General features: G+C 41.9%; 2 protein-coding genes across 2 annotated transcripts in view; one reads left to right on the top strand and one right to left on the bottom strand.

Annotated features, from left to right (window-relative positions):
- Window positions 1–14,755, bottom strand: part of slc25a26 (solute carrier family 25 member 26) — a 128,966-nt gene that overhangs the window by 30,191 nt on the left and 84,020 nt on the right. The window lies entirely within an intron of this gene.
- lrig1 (leucine-rich repeats and immunoglobulin-like domains 1) overlaps window positions 2,788–14,755 on the top strand; it is a 37,531-nt gene continuing 25,563 nt past the window's right edge. Inside the window, exons 1-2 of the mRNA XM_054785228.1 lie at window positions 2,788–3,736; window positions 14,638–14,709. Coding sequence (XP_054641203.1) covers window positions 3,534–3,736; window positions 14,638–14,709 — 275 coding nt within the window. The 5' untranslated portion in view covers window positions 2,788–3,533. The remainder of the gene's footprint in view (window positions 3,737–14,637; window positions 14,710–14,755) is intronic.

The raw sequence follows: 14,755 nt of genomic DNA, 5'->3' as shown, positions 1-14,755 counted from the left end.
GTATTGGATTTGTTCAGCACACCTGAGTCGCGTTTTTATGACAGCTCTGCACTGCAGACAAGCTTGTGTTTACCAAGCATGTGTCTACCCCAGCTGTGAAAACACCAATTTAGTTGGTGTCAAAAAATTCCATAAAGACCACGGACAGGGGCTCATATGGTGCGGTCATTAACATTTTTCCAAGAGTCACGGAAGACTCATGTCCACTCTTCTCATCAGACAAAATTCTACACAACACACATTAAACATTGGAGTCCATGGAACATGTTATCGGAGCAGATGCTGTTAATGCGTACCTTTCCATGAGAATTCCGCTCGTGCACACAAGGTTATAAATCTGTGTAACAATTACCTCAAGATGGTGCCATGTGAAATGTCTGAGGTTTAAGGCAAATAGGTCACAGTTTGAGAGGAAGATGCACGATGGATTTAAGTGTGGAAGACATTCTATCATAGTATGGCTGAGTTTACACAGTCGTCACAGACCGTGCATAGGTCAAAATGTTAACCGAGTGGCTTTCTACATTAGTTTATTTAATCATGTGCCTAAATATTCAAAGCAGGTCATCCACCAAATAAATCACACAGTCCCTTTAGAGTAGACCTCAAAAGCACCTCATCCATCTGTCTGTTGAAGGAGCATCAAAATACTGCATCAGTGCTTGAGAGACCTCCTGTCACGTTGCTTGTAAATACTGCAGATACAAAAAAGAGACACTGGAACTATATAGGCTCTGGACATTTAAATTGATCATGAAGACAAAACCTTTCACTTATATTACTTGAAAAATGACAATTTGGTATTTGTTGATGTTAATGCTATGTTTACACAAAAGCTGTTACTCTGGCACAACCAAATGCACTGTAGCTTGAATAAAACACAGATATCTTTAGGGTACTTTGAGGTTTAAACGCTAAAGTTATGAAAATAGTACACATAAACCCTATCATGTTTTGCAATTATGCTGGATAATACTGAATATTTTGGAGTGTGCTGCCGTAGGGCAGGGGTATTCAACTAAAATTCAAATACAGTGGAACCTTGGTTAGCGTCATTAATTTGTTCCAGAAGGTCCGACTCTAACCAAAACGGATGCTAACCTAATTTGTCCCATAGGAAATAATGTAAATCCAATTAATCCGTTCGAGAAAGCCAGATTGTACGCTAACCAGAAAATGTAAATTTTCAACGTTCACCAAAAAAATTGTTAACCGGGGCGGACGCTAACCGGGGTTCCACTGTAGGTACAGATACAGAAAATTACCGAAAGCTAAGGTAATGCCGGGCAATTTTGTGGCATTGAACGAGACGACTCCTTTGAAGACGTTTTTTGTTCTTAAAAGCCATCTCTCACAGATGCTGTCTGATGGCACTTGGCACCGGTATCAACCTTCATTTGGGCAGACGATTGTCCCGTGTCTTGACGGACAGCCAATCTGATCCTCCGGCTCAGCACCGGTGACATTTTTTGGGTTTACCACTTGACTTTTTTGTTCCATAAACGAAAACCAAAGCATTCATTCTTGTACTTTGAAGTCATGGTCAGATAGTTTCCTCGCTATTGAAAGATAACAAGTCTCACCTGTGGACCACTACTCACTCACACTTGTTGCAATGTGAAACCTTTGCTTATTCTTTGGAAAAGGAACGAGGAACTGTGCAACTAAACTGCCTGCAGTGCTGCAGGTGTGAATATCTGTGTCCCTGCAAGTGTGATTAATAGCAATGAAATGTGGGACTTCTCCCAACACGAAACAATCACACAGGCTCTTATGAAAGTCAATCAATACAACGTGTCAGTGCCTGGAAAAAATGTTATGAAAAAAAAGGATTTGTAGGGCCAGGAGGCTGACGGGAACACTGATTTATTGCAGATGTGCATTGCTGGGGCGACTTTCACCATTTTAGTGCTACGCTATTATGTGGCTATTGAAGGCTGAGCTACAAATTAGAATTTTGTAAAAAAAAAAAAAAAAATGCACGCATGGGTGTGCCTGCATGTTCTAGTACACCAAGCACACTCAGGTGAGCACACAATTGCTTTAACAAATCATAAGCAAATAGGAAAGAAGCAAGTCGTCTCATGTATTTTATTATCAATCCAACTTTTTTTTGTTTTTAAATGTTTCAACTTTTTGATTTTTGATAGGTCCTTAATGGTCATTGTCCTTGCTATATGGACACAGACATGATTGGTTGACAGACATGTTGGTCCGATAAACTTGATTCAATTATGTCTTTTAGCAAAACTACATTTATATAGAACAATTCAGCAAATGAACAGAAAAGAATGCAGAGTATGTGTGGTCTTTTGTAACGTCAATTTATATGAGTCTAGCAACATAATTCTAAATAACATAACATTTATGAAACAGTGTAATTTGCAACTTCAACATAAAGGTGGACTGATTGAAAAAACAAACAAAGTTCCCTGTTTAAAGTACCACGTTTGATGATTTACTTGTTTCTCTGGGGCCTCGCATTAAAACGTAATGACATTTTAAAACCGGTCGTGAGATTATAGCTTGTTATAAAGCGATTAGCGAGGCTGTCCCTTTAAGAAACAGCGAGAGTGAGTGATAGGAGGCGGTATTTGAGGTTTCACACCCCGGGGTGGGAAACATGGGCGGGCCCTGACACCGCTGACTGACAGCAGCTCAAAAACGCTCCAACGCTGCCGTGCACGGAGAGCCCGTATCAACCAATAAAGTTAGGGATTTGTACTTACGTCATTTGGCAACAGCCAATCACATCAAACCAGAGGAGGACCCTGGGATCACTGTTGTGCTTCCAACGTGGGACTCCGCCGACCAAGAAGAAAAAAAGGAAAACTAACTTAGAGGACAAAACTCATGGTGGCGATGCTCGGTCTTGTTACTATTAATCGGAATGTATTGGTTTTGGGACTACAGTCTGCAACCGATACACTATTGGACCTGGACTGATTATCTACCGGCGTTTGGGTGCATTTCAAAGTTGGATTTGGAGCTTTGGATTTAAGCAGTCGAGACTGAGATTTGGACGCACCACTGTTGGACGTAAACTTATATGGGCTGAACTTTTCCTGCGCGGTGGACATTCAGTCACCGTTAAAGTTGCCTTTCCAGACTGTTTCGCTGCTCTTGTTATGCTCAGAGTTAACCGGTCGCGGTGCCTTTTAACGTCTTTTTGTTGAACGTTTGCAAACATGTCACCATAAATTGGTGGTCGCGCAGAGAATGTAGCATTACGTGTTGCAGGCACGCTTAAAAGCTGTTGAACTCAGTACGATAATCGAAACTTTTTTTCTTTACAGACTGTGAATCACCTTTAGATTTGAAGCGCGCGTCGGACACTGGGGGGAGAAAGTTGGAAGTGTGTCCTAAATGCTGATATTACCACTTGTGTGTGTGGTTTTGTTAACTAATGGACCCCGACAAGACCTTTGATATGTTTTAAAAAGTGTGTTTTATCTGTACAAGGCTGCACTATATTCCAGTTTGCGGGTTCGAGGAGAGAACTCCGTGCCCCCACTATTGAAACTGGATACAAAATGGCGGCGTCCCCGGGACGATTTGGATATGCTTCTCGTTGTGTTTTTTATTTATTTTTTGCACTCGAACTTTTTATCACTGGTGGATTGAGTTCCGAGTTGCAGTGTGTCCAGAACTGTACCTGCAACGGAGATTCAGTGGACTGCAGCGGTCTGCAGCTGACAGCTCCGCCCGTGGACCTGCCTGTCCGGACGATTTCCTTGTAAGTCAATCACTTAATTCCTCTCGTCTATTTATTACTCAGCCCGAAATGCCGCATCACATCACTATTAGTGCACATAAACTGTAACTTATCAGTTCAACTACTCTCTGCCTGTCGATATTATCTGGCTGGTTTTCCATAAAGTGACAGTGATAGTGGAGCACACCTGTCAGTATTTGCAAACTAGTTGCTAAAACGACCAAAGCCAGTAACCATCAGTACATCTTTGTGGCATAATCTTCATTTAAAAAAAAAAGTCTGTCCTGGCATTTATTATTTGAAGGTGCATGTTCAGTTCAACGTGTTTCTCAAGCGGCTAAGGCAGTGTGGGGTCATTTTGTGGAGGCCCAAGATCAGACCATATTTAGTCCTGCTGGATGTACTGTATTGTCCATTGCATCATCTCCAGATGCTGTTTTACATTGTGCTTAAAGTGAACACGTCTAATAACGGCTGGAAGAAGAATTTGGAACTTTTTGTTGCATTGTTACACAGAAACAGCAACCCGGAGAACCCTCTCGGAATTATTGTTATTGAAGTATTGAATGTAATAAAGCCTTTATTATACCAGCTGTCATTATAATTAGAAAGCACTTTCAATCGCTCCACTACACCCTTTTTCTCGGTTCTGTTTTGATAGAAAAAAAAACACTGTCCTTACCATCTAAATAATCAGGGATGTAATTAAAAACATATAATTAAGCTGTCAGTTTAAAGCTGTATGACACGTAACACCCCCTTTTAATCAACAATCAAATGCTCGTTATTCTCCAATAAGGATATGAAACGAAGACGCAGCTCGCTACTTTCTTTCCCTCGTAAGTGACAAATGCAACTTTTAAAAAGTCCTCTTCAGAACATGAACAGCAGTACTTGAAGTGGGGCTGCTTTTACGCTTGGAGCACACATTGGACATGCTCAAGTGCAGTTTGTTTATTGGGAATGTATGCAAACACAGTCATGGCTGTCTGCATAGAATGTGTGGAACTACTGTTGACTATGCGTCTCATCCATGACAGCTGCCTCTGGTTTGTGTAAGATGATGGTACTTAGCCGGCAGGTTCTCTCTATTCAAGTTTTGCTATCTAGGGCAAACCCTAACAGGCTTTGCAGCTTTAAATTATTGTTTAAAAACACTGAGTAACATATTTACCCACTTGAGATTGTCAGATGTTGGCATGTAATCCAGCCCTTCTAAAAACTTATTAAAGTAACAAACCACAGATAGACAAGTGGGCATCTCATCAAGGAAGCACTTTTTATGTGCAAAAACACTGTGCTCTGTTTGTCATAACCTCATAAAATGATGATATTAACAAATTATAATAATTACAGAAATTGCACAACATCTGCAGGGGAACTGTTAGACAAATTAGCAGTAAAAGAAATGATTTACTGTATGTCCCATTTTCAATTTTCAGTATATGACTGATTTTGTTTGTAGACGCTGTCAATTAAAATGTAGGTTGCATATTTCCACAACACTCGAGCTTGTCAACAGTTGGCAAGTGACTCGTAAGGGAGCCGGGCTGAGCTCCGGCAAACAAGTAAGTTCAGTTCACTCAAAGAGACAGAAAGTGTGATCCAGTTTTTGAGTGCTAGATAAGAATGTATGCTGGCTGTCACCATGTTTTTGTTGCAGTCAACATATTGAGCTAGTTTGTTGCAAAAATCCAAATAATCTACATCAGATACACATGAATTCCTGTAAGTATAGCTACATCCATTTCCATGCCTGAGGTTGAAGCAGCATGTGTCCGTCAAATGACGGATCAGTTGTGAGTTCTGTTCATATGCAGAAGCGCCCTGAAGCAGAGGGGATGGAGGAAGTACTGAATTAGTGGGAGTCAAGAGGCCGCTCACCTGGTTAACCTGCCTACGCAGTACAAATTGCTAGAGGTGTCACGAGATCTCGTGACGATCAAAACGTGACGAGATTTGTTGTCCAGAAAAAAAAAAAACTGTCTATGAACTGTCTAATTGGAAGTGACCTTGATCATTTTGCCAGCCTCGATATATTGCCGTGTACATGCATGTCTGTTTTCCTCATCTGTGGCCTCCAAACAGGGTTCATTTTTTTGCATTGGTTCAGCACCTAGACGCTTCATAGTACAATGGCTTGAGATGTTGTGAGAAGGAGTCAGCTCTTGTCATTCATACAGTTGGGGTGGGGGGAGGCACTACCATTCACACAGCAAAAGAGTGGACCCTTGAGAGGAGCAATGTAAGATAATGCAGTAGAAATTAGGAGGAAAAATGAAGATTGCAAAGCCAAATGTCATAGCCCCCGTGTGGGAATATTAATAATGAGCAAGGTGAGCCCATCAACACGAACGAGCCAGTATGCCGAATTTGTTCAAAACTGGTGGCAACATAAAGAAAACGAACTTGCCAACCCAAACATATCCACCCGACCCACTTTTCCCATCTGTGAGGAAAAAAACTACAAACAGTCGACACTCACTGAGACGTTTGATCGGCAAAGTAAATACAAATACAGCGCTAAATGGTGTGTGCTCGCAGAGAGTAGTTTAATAGATTGCCAAAGAAATGCTGCTCTTCAATACAGTTGAAAAGCCAGCATTTCAAGAAATGCTGCAAACGTTTGACAGACGGACAGCAGAGGTCACCAACGTTTTTCCTCGTGAGAGCTACTTTTACAAAATGGAAATGGCCAAGAGCTACTTATTTTTGTAACATTTATTTTCAGAGCTTATTTTAAACCCAAACAAAGCGAATATGCTTGTTTTACCAGAACATGAACAAAATGCTGGTGTCCACAACTCACACTTTGTATTTCAGAATGCATTTCTTTCTACTGTTCTTTCATTATTAACTGAAAACCTGAATGAAAAGCAGGCTTGCGGGCACCTCATGTGGTCGTGGGGGGCTACCTGGTGCCCGCGGGCACCACGTTGGTGACCCCTGCTTTACAGAGTGAAAGATGACATATTAAAGGAAATATTTCATTATGATTCATTATTATTAGTATTATTATTATCATTATTATTATTTTTATTAGATATCATCATAACAATTGTTTAATTACTCTCAAAAAATGTTGACAATATTGTTTAGCGTCAACTTGTGGGACAGTAAACATTTCAAAATGCACCTGAATTGTTTTGTGACTCTGTTAAATGAAAATGTTTATTTGTCCATATTTTTTCATCGTACTTCTTAATGTTAAAATCTTCTCGTCTCGTTCTCGTGGAGTCAATTTCATGTATTGTCTCGTCTCGTGAGTTGGGTGTCTCATGACACCCCTCCAAACTGTGGATGTAAGTTTTAAAATAACATAGATAAGATGAAACACACAGCTGAGCATAACAGTGGACTATTTTGTAACCACTTCCCATTGTTGGAGATGAAGCAGAAAAACCAACTAGCTGAAAATGGGTTTCTTTCCCCGCTTTTAGTGAGTGAAGCGAGCGAGTACACCCGCTTCTAGATGTTGCGATTATCTTTATACTGTCTCATAAATTGGAATTACAGCAATAACTACTCCTGTGTTCATCCCACATCCTACTGTGGGGTGGGGGTGGGTGTTCTGAAATGTTTAAAAAAAAAAAAAAGCTGTCTCTTCACCAGTCTGCAGTGCAGTCTTACACTTGCAAAATACTCACACTTTGTTGAAAGCTGTTTGTGAAATGTGCACCTTCATTAAATGTACACACTGTAGCTGCTTATAAGTAGGATGTGACAATATTTTTTTAATTTTCTCTTTTTCTTTACCCGGCATCCAAGTTACCACCCTCCACTTCCAATGCACTTTGTACTAAATACGATATCAGATTAATAGATGGACTTTAAGTCCAGAGGAGTTGGTTACTGTGTGTGGTGGGGAGGAAGTTCACCTCACAGCAGCAGTCTTCTGGTGAACCAATACTGCCACAGGTTGGGGCGAAGTTACTTAATGCTTTACACTTGTCCAGTTAATTTGCACAATCGACAGGCCGACGTGTGTGAGAACGGGGGCGAATGGCCACTGCGATGTGATTGGGGTTGTTAGTGGAGATACAGAGTAATGCTATTTATAAAGGATGCGTTGTGTATAAAACAAACACAAGCACAATGTAACTGAGGGTCTTTTTAAGATGACCACTGAAGTTGTGAAAGCTTAAAAGTGAAGGAAAAATGACGAACAACAACAGACTTCCGGACTTCACAATAAAAGCGCTGCACGTTACATCCTGTCTGACTGCACTGATCAAACGTCTCAGTAAAGTAGCTTCCAAAAACATACAAGTAAAAGCACAAAATGGGTACAGACTCATCAATGGTACGAGCCAGGAGTTAGTGGGCCGCTGTGCTTCTAGTAAATAAAGTTAGTCTGGAGCGCTGTATTTAGCGTACCTTAACATACGAGTGTCCCAACAAACAAGTTTTTTGAGATACTGTCTCTCAACTGATTTTTTCTCTTTGACTTTGACTTGTAAACTAAAATTTGGATTGCAAGCCGCTTTTTACCGGCATGATTGAACGGATCACTTTGCAAATACAGTATGTATGTTCTGTATGAGAAGAACTCCACTCCTTTAAATTCCATTCTTTGTCACTTATACTTTCCTGGTCTACAGTAGTGCTTCTGACATTTAACAAATGGACTACCACTCTCTGTTGTTTGCTCGTTGCTTCCGATTGATGCACTAATGACATTCAACGCGGGTTTCCTCTTGTGCAGTCACATATTCCCTCTCCGGAGTGGTTCCTCATCTTATTTTCGGCCATAGTAATGTGTATAAAAAGCACTTTGGCCACAGCATACTGGCGTAATACTATTTTGTGAGTTAAACAAGAAGCATGAGGATTATTAATTTTGACTGTGGTTTTGGTGATTGGCAGACTGACTTTCCAATCTTATTCGAATGAGATTGTACCTTATTTGGTACACAAAGCGCCTTTTGGAGCATTTTTCCTACTTGTCACTGTTGACTTCTTGCAGAAGCAGCTCAAAGAAAGTCTGGTCTAAAGCCAGCGGAAGCCAGCCATTGAATGATCCTCTTTGTAGCCCAGCAATTCCCATGCGGTTTCCCCAGTTCCCTAATGTGCTTGGCATACTCTGCTACTACTTAACCCCAAACCATTGCCCCAAACCTCACAGAGCAGCCTTATTGGTAAACACCATCCTCAACAGTTGGCTTTGGCTTCTGCACGCAGGAAATGAATTTGTGTTGGTGGTTTCTTGATAGTGGCTGGCGGCGGGTTGAGGACCGGACAGCAGAGGGTGGGGTTCCAGATTTCAGTATGTAGGGATAGTGGGGAATGGTGGGGCTGGGAGGTTTTTATGCCTCCTGCATGGAAATGTTTTATCAGTGTCATGGTCCGCCAGCGATCATGCCTTCACGCTGGCCCCACATGTCGCTGAAAGACCTGTGAACTACAACTTCTGTTACACGTGTTCAGCTTGATTTCTGGGGGTTTTGTTGTATTCTAACATTTGGTGTCAAGATGGGTAGACTGGACAACAACTAACTGCTTGATTAGAGGAACATTTCAGCAGACACACAGCAAAAGCAGCAGCTCTCAGCAGGGCTTAGCCCTTGCGGTTTCGGGGCCATTTCACACTACGCAGCATTGTAATCTCGTGGTATTGGGAGTGATTATATACCAAGTTTGTTTATTGCCATAGTTTCCCTTGCTGTGTGGCTCGCGTGTTCGCTGGCAGATATTTTAAAGTCACAGCATGAGTGTCAAAGAGGGTTCCAGATGATGTTATCCTTGGCGCTGATTTTTATCAGCTGTTCTTCACTTTTCCCTCCCCCCTTCTTCAAGGTTTTTTGGTGTGAAGTTGCATTGTCAAACCACCGGGCATTGGAAATATAGCCCTGGTTGCTGTAATTGACTAATGTAGCTCATAAGTTTAGAACAAATTTGGAGAAATCTGTACAAACTGGTAACTGCTCAAATGAACGTCAGCCTTCAGACTGGGCACATGCGCTGGTTTTAATGACAATCAAACAGCTGCTGCCACAAGTCATTCTAAAGGAATTCCGTCAGTGGAATATACAGGCCTTTTGTGAAGACACTTAAGGGCGCCTGTTTCCCTCTCCCCTGAAGTCTACAAAGTGGGTCTGATCAATGAATCATCTTTCGACATGTGGTTAGCATTTGGAAATCAGGAGGAAATGTTGAAAAAAAAAAAAGTGACGCAACTTCCACAAACTGTGCAGTCCGTCAGGGTAGAAATGTACATTTTTGCTCTCCAAGAGTAATAAATTATTAATAATTTACATATACTTGTGCATTTATGCATCACTTTCAAACAGAGAGGTTAATATTAGGTGAGCTGTGTGTACACAACCAAAACAACCCCCACCCCAATCCAGATTTCAAAGAGACAGATTATTTGGTAGCAAATATTAATTTGGGATCTTGGTGCTGGTGCTGTATGGTCACTCTGGGGACAATGAGTGTACTTACTGTATATGAATACAATATAGCTAGCTTCAGTGTTGTTCTCGTCTGGCGTTTCCGGGCTGGCGTCTTTAAGTCCGGCCATAGGGTCATGCTGTGCCTCCGGCTATTGGAGTCCTTTTTGCCCAAATTTCTCTGTTTGGACAGCCTTGCCTGTGTGCCAAAGAAGCTGTGCAATGAGCAGAAGCGCACATGGCCCCAAGATGTGGCCACACATCCTTGGTGGGAAAACATGAATAACTAACTTGTACTCGGAGTCTGGAGGAACAACTAATTTGGTACGCTGCGTGGGAGTGGTGAGGATGTAATGCACACACTTGAATATGTGTACGCTGTTAATGCGATCCGTTTCAAACCCTGTCAGCCCCGCAGGCTGGCTGATAGTCACACTACATTTCTTAAACAATTCTGATAACCTGAGACCAAAATGTTTCTAAAATGAAACAGAACAGTGAACTCCAAAATGAAGATTGTAAACCTGAGATGGCAGTGTGGGGGTTACGACCATTTATTCATTCATCCTGACTTCTGTCATCTTTTCTACTGTACTTGTCGGTATTTCATTTTGTTTTGTTCAAAGCTCTCATCAGCCTGTCTCAGGTTTCTACATAATGTTTGTACTAAGTACTGTATGTTACCTAATAAATATATATGTTTGTGAATCAAATACTTTGTGATTCTGCCTCTGACATTAAGTTTGTAAATATTCACCAGATTGTAGGATTTTGGACAGTTTGTATCTTTTAATGGTCCCCAAAGGTGCCAGCATGACAGAACTCCTCTTTAAGCTTGTCTTATTTATCAGTGGTATGACAAATCTTGTTTGTCAGCTCATGCTTTTAACTTGTCCAAGTAGATAAGAGTGTTTTTTTTTTCTTTCTTTGCTGGCATGTAAAATGGTGTCCGGGAGCTGCTGCGAGTTTTGCGTACACTCTCACTGCAGTTGCCTTGCTCTAAAGTAGACCCTCGTGACAGAAAGAATGACATGTTTGTGTCTGGCTGTCAGACACAGGTTATTATTTGACTAGTTTTATGATGCTATGAAATCGACCACATTTAAGGGCTTTTGTGTCCCTGTGAGACTGAAAGATGCTTGCCACTGACATCACTTAACACCCATGGTGAGCAAAGTTCACACAATATTTATCCATGATAGACCAAGGAAGAATAATGATGGTGTGCAGTATCTCTGGATGTGCAAGTCCCTGTTCTTTTGCCTTTCCCACCCATACACTGACTGTGCTGACTTAACAAGCATCATGTCATGCTATGACATCACCCCTATACTCCCAGGTTTCCTGTGGTCCCTCAGCACCCATAGCCTATCTATTTTTTTTAAAGGCTTTTTCATTAATTTTATTTGCGGCCCTGTCCAGCAGCAATGGTCTGTTGCAGATGCTGAGCCCAATTTATTTTCCCTGGGCACTGCTTTTTCAGGCCGGGACTTAGATTATTTTATCATTTTGCACTTGAAGCTTTTCTCTCTTCTTCTTAGCCACGTATCCTTTCAGCATTTGGGCCTACTTGAAAGGATATAATATGACCCGTGCTAACTAACCACCTGCAGAAGTTATGAGTCACAAGTAATAACTTCACGTTGTCTTTTGGCAGAAAAATATGCATAAACTCCAGAGGTATTGAGTCATAATCAATACGCATTATCAGGTTTCCCCTAGGCTTTTCTGAAGCTGTGGTGGTGGGCTGCATGGGACTGCTGCCGCTGTGTTGTGCTGCTGCTGTGTCAGCATTTTTTTTTTATCATGACAAATTATTTTTTTATGACTTATTTGTTAACTTATTTAATATTTTTCAACAACCTGCAGAACATGAACCGAGCGAGAACATTGCAAAACTGTTAATTTAATGGCAAAGTTGCTGAGAGCACTTAAGTGACAGTTAAAATGTTAAGCCTCTTTTTGTTACCTGACCTATTTACAGTAGTCCAAAAGTACTATGTGACTATTAGTACTAGTGACTATGTTTTATGTCAGTAATTGCACAAAAAAAAATCTGAGAAAATCATCAGACACTGTCTGTGGCTAAGTACAGTCAGACTTTGGTTTTCCAACACCCCGATTTTCGCATGTTTTGGTTTTCACCAAAATGTAGCCTGTCTCTATTATCGTACAACGTTGCGCTTAACAAACTGCTGTATTTTACCCTTTGGCACATTGCATACTGTGGTATCAATAAAGAAGTGTACAGACTACTCCCAGCATTGCTGGTCAATTGGATCACATGCCCAATGTCAAACACTTAGTTTAAACAATACTACGGTGTCCTGTAAGGCACATTCATTTGGCAAACTCAATGAGAATGTTGGATAAACTAGTCCGTTTGCCGCATCAACAATAAGTTCCATCCTGGCGAAGAAATAAGAAATCCAGGAAGCTAATTTTGCGTTAACCGATTCTCTAGAGCCATCGTGTGGCACCTAGATTGAGGGTGAGGTCAGCATCTTGGTCTGTGGAGCATCCATGTGTGGGCGACCCTGGGGGCAAAGTGGGTGATGTCTTTGCCCAAGGACACAACAGCAGTGACTGGGGTGGAGCGATTTGAACAGGGAACCCTCCGGTTACTGGATGGGCCACGCTGCCCCATGTACGTCCTTTCCCAGCCGGTAATATGGAAGGACATGGCATCCCATTTCTCACCCCCAGTCAGAAATTACTTCTCCGCATCTGATCTCAGCACAACAGTGTGATTGCGGGGCCGCTTTCTGGAACGCATTAACCACACTTTTAGTGCCGGATTCCCCTTGCTTCCACTCCTCATGGGAGGAGGGGAAAGTAGGAGGTAAAATACTGTTATCACCATCTTCTCATACAGTAGGTGTTAAATTGCTGCAAACCTTATCTGATAGGCAAGAAAGTAAAACAGGCTGAAGAGAAATGCATTGAGTGAGTTTATGCCACAGTTGGCTGCGAAAAGGGTGGATGTCTGCCTACACATAAACAAAAGGACCGGTTTTGTTTGTTTGCTGTGGCCTTTAGCACCAGTACAGCAGGTTTTCCACTCAAATGTGACTTTTTTCCAGTCATATATACACAGTAAAAGTATTTGTTGAATTGTTGAAAGTTGGAAAGCTGCACCTTTGAAGTGCTGGAACTGTTCTGAGATGAGGGAGGTCTTTCCAGATGTGCGTGCGTGTGTGTGCGCGGGGGGCGGTAAGTTATGAATTTACATATCCTCTAGGCAGAGGCGGCTCTTCGATGTGATTTTTTTTCTTCTTCTTCTCACTTAGCTTCACCATAAGGAGGTAATTGCCTCCTGTTGCAGGGGACACCAATTTAGTGATCTAGCCCACAATGGGAGGTGCTCCATTAAACGATCATAACACACATGCACACCTCCCTGTCAAGCCTGTGCCTGGAGGGCAGGCACAGGCTCTGCTATTATCTCGTCACCCTTTCAAATAAGGAGAAATACTCTGGAGGGAAGCGGTCATTATCAGTAATCAAGCCCAGAAGACAATAAGGGAAAACTGTCAAGTGAGACATGGCTTGATTTGCATGAAATGGTATTAAAAAGTTCATTATGGAGGACAGTAAGCATATTTTGTTGTAGCCAAGCGTTGGATTCCAGGTCTATCGCTCTCCAATTTTTATGTTAGAACTCCGAGACGATCCTGAAAAGCAGTTCATTTTCCAATCCCATTCTCAGCATGGGACAGGATGAGGAATGTGGTGCATCAGGTGGAAGTGTCCCTGAACAAGAAGTCATCTCTCAGCAAGCCTGCAAAACATTCCTGGTTTGTCTCTCACGTCTGGACAGAGGGATTGAGGGGGGAGGCTGGGAGCTGTGGGCTCCCTTTGTCTCACCCAGCCTAACCCACCAGCAAACACAAACACTGCTCTCACTGCAGCCTCCCTTCTGCCAACAGGCTGTGCGCCAGCAAAGCAGGAGGTGTGTGTGGCATACTGCAGAACCCACTTGTTTATGCGTGAAACAAATTTCATGAATATGGCGTGGGAAGCTGACTGTTATATGCAGATGTGTGTGTGTGTGTGTGTCAATGCCGGCACACAGCCCCTCCTTCCCACCTCGCATTGTCATAGGTAACTCTATATTACTGGACAAATCACTCTCTAATAAGCCTCTGTGAAAGTCAAGTGCCAGCTATTAAATCTACTGTTTGACTAAAGTGCAAATTGACTGGTGCAGATAAATGGCCTGCGAGTTATGCTTGCAAAGTGAGCCAGGAGGGAGAGTCATTGTATCAATAGTATTGATCTTGACTTGCTTGAATTCACCAGGATGATATAATGCTGTGTTTTGTCTACTGTATGAGTTTGCCTTCCTGGCACACAGGAGGCAAACTGTTGCTATTCATGTTGGTTTTTATTTCAAATACCGCAAAAATGCATCTGACTGGTATTTTGAAAAGGAATAAACAGTCATCGCCTTCACTCGTTTGCTCTGAATGCAATTTGGGTCATAATTTCAAATGCGTTGGCATCACCTCCAATTTTTTACCCCTCCAGAAACCTTGGCCACAACAAGCTGCCTGCCATTGACGTGAACGTGTTTGCCAACCTGCCCAATCTACGAGAGCTGTAAGTATTCATGCACATCACACATTTGAATGTGTGAAAATGTTTC

The sequence above is a fragment of the Dunckerocampus dactyliophorus genome, chromosome 8, assembly GCF_027744805.1.
Source record: "Dunckerocampus dactyliophorus isolate RoL2022-P2 chromosome 8, RoL_Ddac_1.1, whole genome shotgun sequence".
NCBI lineage: Eukaryota > Metazoa > Chordata > Actinopteri > Syngnathiformes > Syngnathidae > Dunckerocampus > Dunckerocampus dactyliophorus.
This window is presented reverse-complemented; position numbering and strand designations above follow the sequence as displayed.